Raw genomic sequence first — 15,868 nt, forward strand, 5'->3', positions numbered from 1 at the left:
GAAAAAAGAATTTTTTGCGTATATCTGAGAGCACACATTTCAGAGCGACCTTTTCGGTTAATTTTATACCATAATAATAATATCATTGGCTAAAAAAACATTAATTCTAAGATTATTTATAACGCCCAGAAAAGAGCTATTAGTTTTTATACCCTTCAAGAAGCGTCTTTTGTGTGAGATTAACAAAATCTATTGTAGCGTTGATCCTTTTTGCATTTTTAATGGCTCTACGTGATATAAGTTATACCCTCTACTGTGTCAAACTACGATTAATATAATTAAATGGAAGGTGTGGCGAAGGATTAAGACTATCTCAATTATGCAATGAGAAAATACCCCCCCCCCTCTGTTCCAAGTGATCTTTGAAGATCGGCAACGTTATAATTGGATATGTGATGGATAGATAAATTATAGCAGAATAATCCCCCTATTAATCAATTATGTAGAAAATTAGTATCACTGAGGGGGGGGGGGATAATTGCTAACAAGGGCCCATTGGAAGTTCAACAGATGCTAAAACCTCTGTAATGAAGACGATTTTCTCTTCTCGTTTTAATAGAGACGCACAAAAAAAAGTAGAGGAACGAAATTTCGTAATAAATAATCACCAAGTTCACCAAGTTACTCGATAACTACGCATTTTCCTCAGTTAATTTCCAGATAATGCGAACAGTAATTCGGTTATTACGATTATTGTGTGCTTTAGCTCATTACATTATCTTTAATAAGGATTCGGCCGTTAGATTGCACGGATTCGATTCAAGAAGCAATTAAATACCCATCAGAAAAGCAGTATCGCTAATCATGAATGATAGGATTTTCAATGCGGCGTTTCCAAGGAGGTAACGTCGATTACGATTTTCATTTTTATCCTCTCACAACCGACCGATCGACGCTGGAAATGTAAGTTTAATAAAGAATGATATCGATAAACACATTAATAACGTATTAAATTAATTAATAATATATTAAAGCATAATTAATATCGACTTAAAACACTTGCAAAAGGAACGCTTTCTGTGATGAACCGTATCAGTTCGGTAGAAGCTGAGCGATAGATTAGGCGTTAAATTTTTAATTTGATATTTATTTTATTAATCAGCGTGGTATAGTTCATTAAAAATCCGGATTCACTATATTCCTTTGACGTAATTTATTTACCTACATTTGTACTTGTTGATAACATTTTTCAGGTGCTTTTTTGCTGAAAATTTCAATAATGTGGGAGACGTTTCGTAAATGCTCTTGTAATATAAGCCGATCCTCAAAAATTACATACATTTTAATAAAATTTTTTTTAGATATAAAAGTAGAATGAAAAATAAACAAAATTATTTTGCTCGTCTCATTTTGTTTTCACCAGACACTTAACGAGACGGCAATAGCTAATGTTTCTATCGTGTCAATGGCTACCGTGTGGGCAAGAAGGTATGGCTGGTATGGCTTTGCGTTTAAACACAAGTTATGTTTAAAATTTTAGTTCTATACTTCTTTCCTATAGAAACTTCAGGTACAACATTTCTTCTCTTCCATCCAACGTTGGTTATTTCCTGGTCAAATTTGTTGAAAAAAAACAAACAAACTTTAGAGTGAGGGATGCGTCTAATGAAAACTTTTACCAAATGAATTGCCTTAGGAAGAGAAGTGAGAAAATATTTTACTGTTTACCAGCGCCGAATATAGCAAATGTTAACATCGGGGGCAATCTCCAATGCAATCAAGTAGTATCTAAGGAACTAAAACTTAGCATTAGTTTTAAAAATATTTAATTTTCCTTTCTACCTAGTATAATGCAGAATAATTATGCATTTCATCTATATGAATTTGTTACTACCTCAATTATTGTTACTTTTATATATATATATATATATATATATATATATATATATTTGTGTATACGTTATGTACTATATACTATATGTATACTTTTTGTATATATTAAAAATCATATTTGTGTCCTTATTTAGACATTTTCAGTCAAATATATGTTTTACATTAAAAAAAAAATAAATACGTATCGTATTTTTTTTCCTGTAACATTTGTATTATTTTGTCTTTGTAATTGTATCCTGGTTTGAGGTAAACATTACATGTTTTTAAGTGCAAGACCCAATGTTGTAACTTGGAACATTTTAGTCCTTTCTAAATCCATATTTAACGGTTATAGTAAAACAAAAAGTTAATTTAAATATCACACGATGTTTCATACAGTATACAGATACCAAAAATGAATTTAGCGAAATTTTACGGTAAAACTGACCAGGAAAGAAAAGTATGAGAAATAATGTTCCAAGGTATAACGGAGTATCCCTTGTACTTAGAGAATGAACATACCTTTTTTTTCATGACACGTGTAACATGCATGCTACGTGCATTCACCAACACGGATATAAAATGAAATACATAAACTCATTCATCCACCAAATATTCAATTAACGGAACAGTCATTGTAACGCAACCATTTATAAGAATAAATGCCATCATCTCTTCCCCCCCCCCTTTTGTTGAACGTTATATTTCGAATAAGACCACCTCGTTTATGATCCCAAAGTAATGATTTTTCAATTTCCAGTTAAGGATGATTCGACTTGTGAACCGATACTTGGAACACGGGAGAGTGACCGTACTTAGAAATAAATAAATTAATCGGAAAAGAAATAAACAACAGAATATTTCTGAAAACCTTTATAACTTCAATAAAATAGAAGAAAAATATATCCTGACTTCAAGCGATATTAAATTTTCGAGGTTATTATTTCCTCGAAGAAATCTTCTAAAAGCCAACAGCAAGTATCACCATTTCTCCAACTACGTAACACATTCCTCGTATCTTAATAAATACTTAATTCGAGAGAGAGAAGGTGTGTAAATGTTTCGGCGATTTCGGAATTCCTGTTGTAAATAGGCGTTGCTCTTAAATATCCTCTCTTTCCTTCTCATAACCATCTCCAGTGTATCTAGAATAGATATGGAATTTCATGCAAATTGCGAAAAACATCAATACTCCGCGTTTAATATCATCTAGGCGGAAACTAATTTTAAATGCAAAAATTTCTGCTGCTTTCGGGGGAAAAATTTTTAGCTTCGAATTTCTAATGGAGTTGTAGCTTTAGCTTCTCTATCTTTCTAAGAATTTAGATTAAAATGGCGCAGTTTTTTTTTTTAATATGTATATCTAAATTGAAACGAAAATACCGAACGTTTTCTTTAAAAGTTTCATCAAGGGGGGGAAAAAAAGTAGAATATGTTATCTCAGTGAATAAATGAGGTTTTTTTTTTTCATTCTTTTCGTTATGGATTCAAGTCGTTTAAATATCTTATGCATATATTAATAGATTCAGCCCATATGAAAGAGAAAGATAATTTTTTTATGTTTTTTCTTGCATTTTTTTCAAGTCTGTTTCGTAATTTAAATTGAATTTGTGTACTTTAAAGGGAAATTTGTACCAAGTGAAAAGCAATGTGAGATCACGTAGACTAATTAAAAAAAAAAAAATTCAAATTATTGGATTACAATGAATACTGTTTACAATTATTGCAAGTGTCAATTCAGTCATTATTATGCATAAGGATAATGGATAATTCCCGTGTCTTTATAGAAATATTTACTATACAGAGTGAGATTCAGAATGCATGATGAAAATTTTGAAGAGTCATAGAACACACCTGAAAAAAGCAATTTTCATCATTAAGTGCATGATCGTAACAAAGCGGTGAAGCACTAAACCACACATGCACCTCGTCCATATACTTCTAATCAATTGTTACATATTGGAAAGTGCGTGTTGTGAACCTAATGTAAAGTTTGTTTCTGTGTAATGCTTGTTATGTTCAGTGCTGCCATCTAATTTTTCCAAACTATGAGTGAAGTCGAAGTTTTTCCAACTATGATTCAAGATTTTGTCGTTGTAGGCCTGTTGCTTTCCGAGTAGAGACTTTTAATGTTTCAATGGAGCGATTAGCTCACATTCGCGCTTCGAAGTTGAACAGTGAACCACTACTACTAAACCCCGTCCATATTCCTTTGCGGAACTTGTAACGAATTGGTACATGTAGTGAAACCTGACGTGAAGTTTGTTTCTTTGTAATGTGCTGCTGTAGTGCTGCCATAAGCTTTTATAACTATAAGTGAAATGTAATGATTAAATAATTTATCGTTATAGGCCTGTTGGCGAGACTTTTTAATGGGAAGATCGGATAGAATTTGTGCCTCGAAGTTGGGAACCACAGGAAACCAACTACAGCCGACCACCACTGTGGCGTTCGAACCTGGATCCTCGCCATGCGAGTCCGTCACTATGACCACTCGATCAACACAGTAAAACCACAGTGAACCACTGGAAGACGCAGTTGTTGAACGTAAATAGCTCTGATTTTGGTACTTATTGCCATTTCTCTCGTGAATAACAGAAGGGATGGAAATCTGGATATGTATTTCATTTATAGTGTCTCTGACGAGAATGCTCTGGAAGCTCAAAGACTGTGCCGGGAGTGTTTTCCGACAAGACATGTGCCAGATCAAAAGACCTTTGATCGATTCTCCCGATGTCTGCCCTCACACTCGTTGCTGAAAATGGGGCTCGTTTCTCAGAGGCGAAATCGGTGAAATCGCCAAAAAGATTTCCAATCTGGCACGCGTCTTGTCAGAAATCACTCCCGCTACAGTCTTTAGGGCTTTCGGAGCATTCGCGTCCACAGCACCACTAGAAATGTGCTAACGCTATACGTGTCCGCTTTTCCAGATTCACGAAACGAGATCAATACTGCAATCCACCATAGAAATGACAAGCACCAAAATCAGTGTTTTAGGCGATTGATGACAGCGCCGTCTAGCGGTTACTCGCTTCCGTTATGACTGACAAAAATTACTTGTTTATACGTGTTCTATCACTCCTTGACTACTTTACGATCAAGGACGTAATATTGCGTGCAAACGCAGTGTTATAATTTTAAACAAGTTCTCTCTGTTTTCTTTTCTCTCTTCCAATGATCGTGAAGCTTTGTTGTGACTAGATATTTTTCCCTCATCGTTTTTTCTATGCCCTAATAGTGATTTTATCCCACATGTGATGTATCTTTCTATTATGTACATATAAGAGTGAAAGAGAGCAGTTAGAGTGAAGGTGAGAGAGAAATCTACTCATCTATTATGTTTCACTCTCTCTAAATTTTTCATTTTCCTTTTCTCTTCTTACTTTTTTTTCCTTCTCCTTCTTTTCCTTTTCCTAACGTAAAGTAGTGTTAGGACAAGGTAACCATATTTATCGCCTATTCGTCAAATAGAGATCATCTGAATTTATTACCAATCGCTTGTAAGCGAAGGTTTTACAGTTTTGCGCATGAGTATTGAATCACTCTGTATAGCTGTGATTCTCAACTTTTTCTATCTCACTTTGCCCACTTTGGACCATTAATTACTACTCGTGGCACTCCGTCTCATCCGTGGCCCCTCACCCTCATCCAGGATTGAGATCATTTCTAATTATTGAATTTAGTCGGAACTAAATTTATAACAAACAAAATAGGCATTATAAATAACATGAAGTTTCGGACCTGGGCCAGGCACGGTTCCAGAGGAGGGAGGGACATCATTCTTTTCCCAAGTGAGGGATTATATGGGGGAAAAATAATATATATATTTTTAAAGACAATCCATTGAACCTACCTAATGAATCGTATCTCCCAACAAGTCGCCATATGGCCATGCCCACCCTGGGCGGTTCAGTGAGTTTCGTTCTTGTGAGAGTTCTATGCATGGTCCTCTCACCATCATGGGATCCCAGGGAAAAGTGAGGTTCTGGGGGCCTCATAGTCAGCTGGAAGTTTGTATACTCAACTTATATTCAAATTTATTCATTTTCACACATGCAGGGAAATTTAAAATTAATCATGGGAAACATTTACTCTCTCCAGGGGCTATGATGCCTTTACTGATGATGGAAAAGATGCATAATAAGTATAGAATAAAGTAAAGAAGAACGAAATGAACACAGAAGCATTAAAAAGACACACTCACACAACACAAACAAGACAAAATTCATGAATGCCAAATAAAAAACTATTATAAAAGAAAGAAGAAACACACACACACACGCACAACACAAAACACCAAAGAGGAAAAGTTGTTACTCGTAATGCACGACGAGAATTTGTATAAAATAAACAAGACATTGAACAAAAAAGTGCATGGAAAAAAAATGAAACTCGCACATATACATACATAAACAGTTTTTGAATTGAAAAAGATATTATACATAATTAAAATGACAAAGGTATAGTGGATAAATATTCTTTTGCTCCTCCTAAAGGTTAAAATAAGAGTCTACATAGTCTATTGATATGAATAATTTGAATATTAATTTTTTAAATGCCACATATATGGGTATATTCTGTATTTCTAATGGTAATGCATTATACAGGGTGCACAGCAAATAGGGGGTATGGCATTTTACTGGTGAATCGTTGATTCTAGTGGTATACTCTGCCAGTTAGAAAAAGTTTTCAGATAACGTGTAGTGCTCAGATATGTCATTCATATTTCAAGGAGTTGTATAGTTGTTAAAATAAAAAAATAAAAAACTTTTTATAAAGTTTCCGTGTACTCCAAAATCCAATTAGAAAGGTTCCACTGAGAAACTTCCACGCATCTAAGTGCAATATTGACTGAGATATTCTCTCTATATCTCTCTCTCGAATACGAAAAACGGAGAAAATTTGGGGGAAAAAAAACATTGGATACACATAGGTAAATTGGTTTTTCCGCATATAGAGAGCTGTTTTTTTTCCCAACTTTTCTCCATTTTTCGAATTCGAATAGCTCGGTGAATATTGCACTTAGAAACGTGGACGTTTTTCGCTGGCATCAAGAGAGACAGGGCAACCACTTTATAACTGGGTTTTTGGACACACTCGGACTCTATGAAAAGTTAATTTCTTTATTTTAATAACTATGCAACTCCTTGAAACATACACTCATGTCCGTAAATTAAGGATAATTCAGAATCACACGGAAATCGAAATCTAAAGTAAAAATTTCACCTGTAGAATTATCACACACATCTGCAAGAATGATATGCAAATTTCAAGAAGCCACCAGATGATGCCGATAGTACGTCACAATGACGAGATTGTAAGAAGGGGGTATATAAGGAATGGTGGCAAAGAAGTAAAATTGTTCACAAGAGTTCTGTAAGGCGCTCAGTGCCATAAGCGAATAGTTATGACACAGAGGACGCATGTGGATGATTTTTTACGTGGTAGAATTATCGGCCGCGCCTGGAATGTGGGCGTACTCAGATGGAAGTATCCGAGGAACTTGGAATTGCTCAAAGTGTCATCTCTAGGCTTTGGCAACGATTCCAAGATAACGGAAATGTCAGTAGACGTTACAGTACAGGTCGCCCCCGAGTTACAACGCCGAATGAAGACCGGTATTTGGCAGTAACTGCCAAAAGAAGCAGACGGAACACAGCATCCGACCTGTCTCGTCAGCTATCTGCAGCCACGGGTACCACTGCCTTGAAGGCAAACCGTGTACAGACGTTTGGGAGATATTGGTCTATATGCTCGCAGGCCTGTCAGATGTGTTCCGCTCATGGCAACTCACTGTCGGCAGCGATTAGCCTGGAGTAGAGAACATGCAATGTAGACATCGTTACAGTGGGCTTATGTGATGTTTTCCGACGGGTCCAGGTTTAGCTTGCAGTCTGATTCACGTCGGACTTTCATATGGAGAAGCCAGGTACCCGTTACCACCAAGACAACATCATCTTCCCCAAGATCAGATCGATAATTTGATACTCAGCATGCCTAGACGTTGTACGGACTGCATTTCATCACATGGGAGACATAAAATGTATTAACCATCATACCAACCATGTAATAGAAAGTTTTTGTAAAGGAGATATTTTTTACAATTGCTCCAGGGATCAAAAATCGTAGTTTTTATGAATGGTATTATACATACACCATCGTTTTTGTTCTTTATCTTTTGTTTAATAAATGGGCTTTATGAATAAGTAACGTTTGTTTTGTTTCTGAACCTTTATTTGCCGGAGCTGGCATTATCCTTAATTTATGGACATGAGTGTAAATGGCATATTTGAGTACTACACGTTATCTTAAAACTTTTTCCAACGGGCATTATACCACTAGGATCTACGGTTTGCCAGTAAAATGCCATAACAACCTGTTTAAAATGCGCCCTTTATACTTTCGGCGCTAGATAATAAAAACGTTAACAAAAAATCTCTTTTCTGAAAGTAGAAATACGGAAACTTATATGAGATTGATTACCAACCAGTCGGGATGATTTGGGGATGACATCAAAGTGCCTGGATATATTTAAAAGTCTCAAGGATGCCAAAATAAAATTTGATATTTTCTGGTGTAAATATTAGGTCTAGTTTCCTCAACATATACAGACTCCGGTCATATCACCCCATAGGGGAATTACTACAATTTAGAAAATGTCATAGTTGTTGTCTCTAGAGAAAGTCGTATTTCTTTCAACTCGGGTCTATCGCTAATGGGCAAAATACTATAGTTTTATTCCCTTTCAAAGGAAAGTGAGTTGCGCCGGAAGTGTATGTGTACAGAGTTGGGTGTGAAGTTAGAGCTGCCATCTATATTTCAAATTGTGAGCGAAGTCTATGATTGAATGATTGTACTATTGCGAGAGTTTTTAAAGGAGAGGTCGGCTCGAATCCGTTCTTTGATGTTGGAAATCACAGAATACCAACTTCAGCCGACCAATACAGTATTTTGAGCCAGGGGAACAACCAGACCACATCGCCCATTGCCCTTATGAACTTGGGTATAACCCTGGAACACTTTTTATTCGTTAAATGCGATAGTTCCGGAATGGAGCAGTGATAATATGCTCGTCTTCAACCATGAACGGTGCACATCATGGTGCACGGGTTCGAATCAGTTCAAGAACATCAGAAACAAGTTCTTTACCTACCCACATGGCAATTATATGACCGGATCACCAAATCCGAGGAGAAAGGGCGGAAACTGTTTTTCTTGGCCGAAAAATTAGTGAAAAAGATTTTTTCCTCTCTACGAGGTTCACGAAATCTGAGATGAAAGAGATAAAAAAATTTCATTGATCAAGGTCCAACAATCAGGTTCTTGATCCTGATGAAATAAAATCTTGATAGTTAGAATACATTTCAGTTGAACGATATTTGACTGCTATAAGAATAATTTTAGTAGTCATTAGATCCGATATTTTGTTTTTCGAATTCTTTGCAAACCTCTAAAATTATTATTCAGAAAGTATAAAATGAGAACTAAATAGACCAAATGATTCGGCAAAAATTTCGTACCCAGAAAGTCATTAACCATTTGGCTGACTTGCCCTTGTCAGACACGTGCATTGTAACGGAGTTGGCGAACGGTAAAGTATTCCTGTTGGAGTAGAAAGCAGATCCTGTTGTTAATTTTGTGTCACGGCGGAGAAAGTTTAAGAACCTCCCTGGTCAATGTTCGTCGTACAATGTTCCATTGAAATAGAGCTCGTTATCAAAATGATTTTCGCTTTAATCTCAGAAAATTACATATGGTTAAAAATCATTGATGTTTATACAGAGAAATCCCTCATGGTTTGAAATCAGAACTACATCAAACATCCTTACCCTAACCAGAACATGGCCTGTCGCTCTGTCTTAAGGAAGAGATATGAGCAGGTGGTCAAAGAACTGGACCGTGCTGGAAAAAAAAAAACTGGATCAAACCCGGATAGCGCAGACAGAGAATTTTTTATCCCACTCATAAACCAAAGAAAACCATTTTCCATTAAGCAGTTTCCTTAACTCTCTCGCCCCCAGAAACTACAATAATTTAAAACGTGATAAATTTAAATTCTAGGAAAAATCCATAACCAACTAACTATGTAAATAACCAATAACAAGAAATTTCTGTAATTTAAATGCAAAATAATTCGATTCGGAAACAATTTTATAACTATGATGAAATTGGTATTGTCTTGTGATTAGATTGATTGAGGAAACGATGTTTTAAAGCTATGCTATTCACTCTGCTCTATACGTGTTTGCCACCAACATAGATATTCTATGCAGTTTAGGCAGATCACACTGATTGATCCCTTAGGCACAACAGAAGTATATGTACTGTGTTGTAATTACCGTTTATTGTGTGTGTTAATAAATTTCATTTCCAGTTTATAAAAAATGGATGTAAGTATCGAAGAGTCAGAGAATAATGAAAAAATTCATTGAGCTTTATTCAAACAACAAATTTCATTGTGTAATTTCTCTTCTTTTTTTTTAAAAAACGAAAAGGATAAAATGTCAGGCACTAGAACATCATAACCTCATGTCTTGCTGTTGATTGGATAAGTTCATCTGGGAACACTGTATACAATTGACGACACCCCCTCCGGTCAAACAGTTCTCTGTTAGGAGTGGTTGCATCTCTATCGCGTTCAGTTCCTTGTTTGAGTCCTGAGGAGCATTGTGGAGCAGCACCACGCCGGGTTTTGATGGAAGCGGTATCGAATCCGAGTACTGCTGTAGGTGGTGACACAGCGGTGGAGCCTTTTCTTGCTGCTGCTGTTGCTGCTGCTGGAGCTGTAGCTTCGCCGGAGATGGAGGCGGTGCCCGAAGCAGCATCTGTTTCATTTGTGATGTGGTACTTGATATGATTTGTGCGTCACCCTGCGCCTGTAATTGACGCAAAAGTTAGAGATCATGAATAGAAATAAAAAATTCCATGCTCACACGCACACACAGGCATACTATCATGTCGCGTTTTGAAATTTCGTAGCTTTTTTTTTAAATTTTCAAGATGGAAAATTGTAAATAACATTTTGCAAGCATGCGATTCTGTGCCTTTGTGACTTTTTACAACAGAGGGTCTTCAACCTTTCAGACACGGTGGGCCAAATTTAAACTTCAAACGGAGCCCGCGGGGCTACCAACTCATGTAATTTAGTGGAATTTTGATGGAAGGAGTCGATCGTGGCCCGAGTTATTAACAGGGACAAAAATAATTGAAGACATTTGTTTTTTCTGAAACTATTTCCTTTATTAATCACCGATTTTCATTAGTTCTGAAAATAATTTTAACACTAATTCTGAACATTTTTATAGATTGATCACTGATTAAATTAATCTTAATTAATATAAATCTAAAATCACTTTAAATGATTCTGTAATTATTTATTTTGTAATTCTGAAATTAGTTTCCTTCCCAATATATATTGCTTGTTTCAAATATTATGCAATTATTTTTTATTGATTGTGTGAAATAATTTCTATCACAAAATACGAATTATTTTACATTTTTCTAATGCAAAAAATATTTTATTAAATTAAAATTTCAAATAAAATACCTTTGTTAATATAATCATTTTATTTAAATTGTAATGCTATTTGAAGAACACAAAATTCATTTTTAAGAAACTCATTGGGGCGAGGTAGCCCAGGTCGATAAGATACTCGCCTAAAGTACCAAAGGATGGTCAGAGGTGTCGCAAGTTCGACACCCCGTTCGTCCTTGGCAGAAAACTTTCCTGACGCAGGGGTACAACCGAAACAGAGACATGACCGCAGAATTGACCGCAGAACAGAGAAAAAATTGCTGCCGCAGGGAGTCCCCCATCGAGGGGTTAGCGCACCAACCTCTCGATGTTGGCAAAACAGGCCTTCCGTCGGCAATAAATTGTAGGTCCCGGTCTAAAAAAAAATTAGCCCTCGCGTGCAGAAAATGAGATGATCAACAAACACATTGCGACCCCCCCCTCCAAGCCATATATATGATAAACCCTTGGCCCGCGGACCAAATGTGGTCCTCGAGGTTATCTGATGTGGCCTGCCCCCCAAACCTAATTTTGTGATAATGAACAAAGCGGCACATTTACAGATCGCTTAAATGACCCATGGCACAATTCAAGAGCACTTAAGCGATCCGGGCACATTTCTAGATCACTAAAATGACTCTGGAGGGGGGGGGGGAGAATGTTAGTTCAGGTGCCCACAAACTATCGAAAGGCTTTTCCCGTTTTCGGCGCACCGAGTAAGATGCCATTAAGATTATTTTATCTTTTCATATAGGGTGGTTGATGACGTTAACATCGTCCAAACACCCTCCCCACTTGTCATCGAAAGTCAGCAAGTCGGAAACACCCTCCCCCCGGATGCTGACATAATACTTGAATGACCCCAAAATATCTTACAGCAAAGCTTTCTGGCAGTCTGCGTTTTTTTAGACGCAGCCACCAAAACTTGCAACCAAATCTGAGATCTGTTCAACTGAAAATTTACTTTTTTCCCAAGCACAATACAGGCAACGGTGCATTTCCACCGCTTTCTGTGTTTTCCACTCAGGCTAACCATTTTCCAAACAGGTTAACAAACACGAATGGGGCACCCTATATAAACTAACGTGATTGAATCCTGCATGGCGCAAAACGAGTTACTCATACCAATGGAATCAACTATGGATACTTTGATATGTATACATAATTAAATACAATCTCACCGGTATTTTTCTCTCGTCCTCGTCGTCTTTGTCATCGTCTTTGTATTTGTCCCACTGATGATATATTCCAGCAAAGATGAGGATATTCAGCAGCAACAAAGCGCATCCGACAACTATAGTGACGCTCAACGCCGTCGAAAACGTGCTGTTACTTTGGCGTTTCGAATGCCCGTGCGAAACTGTAGCCGTTGCATTCGCTGTCCTCATTCGCGAACCGTTGGCTGTGCTGCTACTATGGACACCGCTCGGTTGAAACTGTGACACGATTTGAGTCTTTGTAGGGTTTCCACTTTCTGTCGAACGTAGTCCGTGGTCAGACAGCTGCTCAATGACGTCGGTCGATGGCGCTGTCGACTGGTACCTCCTGTGAGGGGTATCGTACCTCAGGACACTGTGACGGGCCTCAACGAGTCGCGTGTCTTGTTTTTTTCCACCAGACAGTCCAGAAGATCGGAATTGAGGAAACAAATGGATCCAGAAAGACAGTCTATGAGCGTGATAATGATCGCGAACTTTTGGTTTCATACCTGTGATTGAAGAAACAACAGAAAAAAATGTGTTATTCACCTTGAAACATAAGTAAAACGTAAATTATAGTAGGTGGACAAAGCAGGAGAGAACACAAAGCAACGCAATGCACCGTCTGTGCAAAAAGTTTTTGGGCCATATTTTTGACTTTACTACCAGACGTTTCGCTTCCTATCTGACATAGATATCAGAGCGTTCTCGAAAATTACACATAGCTGTGGATCCAGTCACAAATTTTTCTTTAACGCAAACGGACGAAAAAAAATTGTGCTGTAATCACAGTCACAACGAACTGATAGATAGATAGAACCGCTCACAGCCCCGGACTGATGCGAAGCACCTTACTTCCGTTACTTTAAAATAGGCAGAGTTGCGATGCAAATCAAACCCTAATCATTGAAAAAAAAAATCAATAGTATATGACATGATATCACCTTTGTCTTGAGCACAATTTGCACCCATGTCTTGTCTCTTTTATACTTGGAGAGATTCAAACTGATATCATCTTCTTGTCTTGGCACAATCTTCGTGTTCCTGAGTCAATAGTCAGCATTGAATACGGGCGTTGACTGTTTGTTTGTTGATCCTCTAATAATCTCACCGAAACGAAGCTGGAGGGGGGGGGGGCAGCATCTTATTTATTTTTTCTTTCAAACCGAACGCATCTGCGGTCTACCGCCATGGACAATTCACTACCTCCTCCTCCTACTAATAACCAGATCATGTCCCACCGCTCTGTCTCAATGAAGAGATATAAACAGGTGGTCGAAGAAGACCTGTGTCATGTCGGGAGCTGCGTGTGTATGTGTTGTGAACATAGTGTGAATTTTGTGTCCGTGGAATGATTGTGATAGTGCTGCCATCTATATTTCGAACCACGAATGAAGTGCAATGATTGAATACTCGTATCGTCGGAGGCCTGCGAAATAAGCGCAATACCCTATGCTAGTAATAATAGTATGGCAAAACTGAAAAATACCTTCACTCAGCTGAGCTACAAACCATGCATGCATCATATAATGCACATTTATGAAATTCTACATGTGCAATAATTAATAGATCAAGTTAATACCTATACAGGGTGACTCAAAAAGACTCACCCGATTTCAAAATAATGTATTTTTAAAAATTAAAAACACAGAATGATAAGTCATACGTGAATATAAAGCAGAAATATCAACATTTTATGAATAACATTAGTGACAGTAGTTTTTTGTTTATGAAATTTATTTGGTAAATAAGTGAAATGGAGTCTACTTAGCAGTTCTGCGTTCTTTCGTTGTCAATTGTCAGGCAGTGGTTACTGTTCCGAGTGCTTGTGATATAGAGATATAAATTGTAAGATAATTTGCGTGATAATTTGGATTTGGTAATACTACGCCAGTTGGCGCACAAGAGGGTGTCGTTTGACGACATAGGATGAGACCTTCAAGAAGAAGAAAAAACGCCGAGAGAGAGTGACAGAGTGAAGAGCGACGGAAGAAGACCCTCCTGGCGGTGGTGAGTTATTATTAATAATATCCCTTCTCTCTCCCCAACTTGCCACCTCGCGTTAATCAAATAAATATGGAAATTTTAAAGTTTGAATTGAAGAATGGAGGTGGAATAAACAGGATTAATAGAGCCTGGAGTTAAGAGTATTTATTTGAATTGTAATGTCTAAATTTAATTGATACACCGGCCTTAGTATCACTTGTGAGCTTACTATTTGGCATGCATTTAGGAAACAAATGTCTAGTGACGAGATAAAATGAGTAAAATACTGATTTCTCACATGCAAGCTATGTGAAGTAGTTATGTGGAGTAGTTTGAAATTTCATAACAAAACAGTTCTGTCGACTAAATATTGAAAAATAATTTGATTTCATTAGCCATTGATTACATCCCTCGGGGTCGCCTCACTGTGTATAATCTGTATTATACACGGGCAGACCAAGGTACATCAAGAGAGGGGCACCTCTCTTGAACCAGGCGTCGCTGGTTATCGATTCGAGGCAGCCGTGTCTAGCCAGTTAGTACAGACAGGATTTGCAGCGTCCGGTTTATTATTTTCCCTACTCCTCCAGGAACTGGCAGGAGGGATGCATCAATCTGATTGTCATCGATACGAAAATTAAAACAGCGGCGAACAGGCGTTCCGAAAGCAATTTTCGGGACAGCACGTTCATTAGAAAAAAATAGGGAATAATCACGGAAACCCGGGACATATGGTAATATAAAGTAGGGAGGTCACCGATAAAATTCTTTTGAAAACAAAAGTGGGGGGTGGGGGTGGGGGCCTCGTGCTTCTAAAAGTCTGGGAACCAAGAGGACGTGTTACTCTAGAAATTATTCACGTGCACAGTAGGGTCCAAAGTGAGTAGTCAGAATTTCTGGATCCGGTGTATGCAGTAGTTTCTTACAGAAACAGTTAAGGAACCTTTTTTATACAGACGGTGCATACAGGGAATAATGTCAAAAATTTTGAAAATGTATCCATACTTGATACAACAAACGGAATTCCTTGAACAGCATTATTCCTAATTCTCATTCACGAACCTGAAATTAGAGATCTTTGAAGTACCCACGTTAATTAAGATAGAAAACACTCCTTCGCCATCTTAATTAGTACTGTAAATAAACGATGGCGACAAAAGGAACTTAATAGCATCCTTATGTCAATTAAAATTGGTTCTTAATCAAAAAAGATTGCGAAAGCTTTCTCTTGTTCAATATAAATCTCTCTCTTTCTCTCTCTCTCGGGTAATAACGATGGTTTATTCCATTGCAAAAATTAAAAGAATACAGGGATTGCCGGAGCAAATATATAACTTTCTTTTCTAATATGGAGGTC

The 15,868-nt window shown here is 37.3% G+C and overlaps 1 protein-coding gene across 1 annotated transcript in view; it reads right to left on the minus strand.

Annotated features, from left to right (window-relative positions):
* Window positions 1-10,226: 10,226 nt before the first annotated feature.
* Window positions 10,227-15,868, minus strand: part of LOC149089919 (fatty acyl-CoA hydrolase precursor, medium chain-like) — a 67,723-nt gene continuing 62,081 nt past the window's right edge. The window contains exons 6-7 of the mRNA XM_089231046.1: window positions 12,508-13,034; window positions 10,227-10,688 (exon numbers count right to left, since the gene is read on the minus strand). Of these exons, the coding sequence (XP_089087172.1) occupies window positions 10,332-10,688; window positions 12,508-13,034 (884 nt within the window). The 3' untranslated portion in view covers window positions 10,227-10,331. The remainder of the gene's footprint in view (window positions 10,689-12,507; window positions 13,035-15,868) is intronic.

This window comes from Pholcus phalangioides, unplaced genomic scaffold (genome assembly GCF_987345545.1).
Source record: "Pholcus phalangioides strain wild (caught in Gottingen) unplaced genomic scaffold, Ppha-v1.0 ptg000001l_1, whole genome shotgun sequence".
Taxonomy (NCBI): domain Eukaryota; kingdom Metazoa; phylum Arthropoda; class Arachnida; order Araneae; family Pholcidae; genus Pholcus; species Pholcus phalangioides.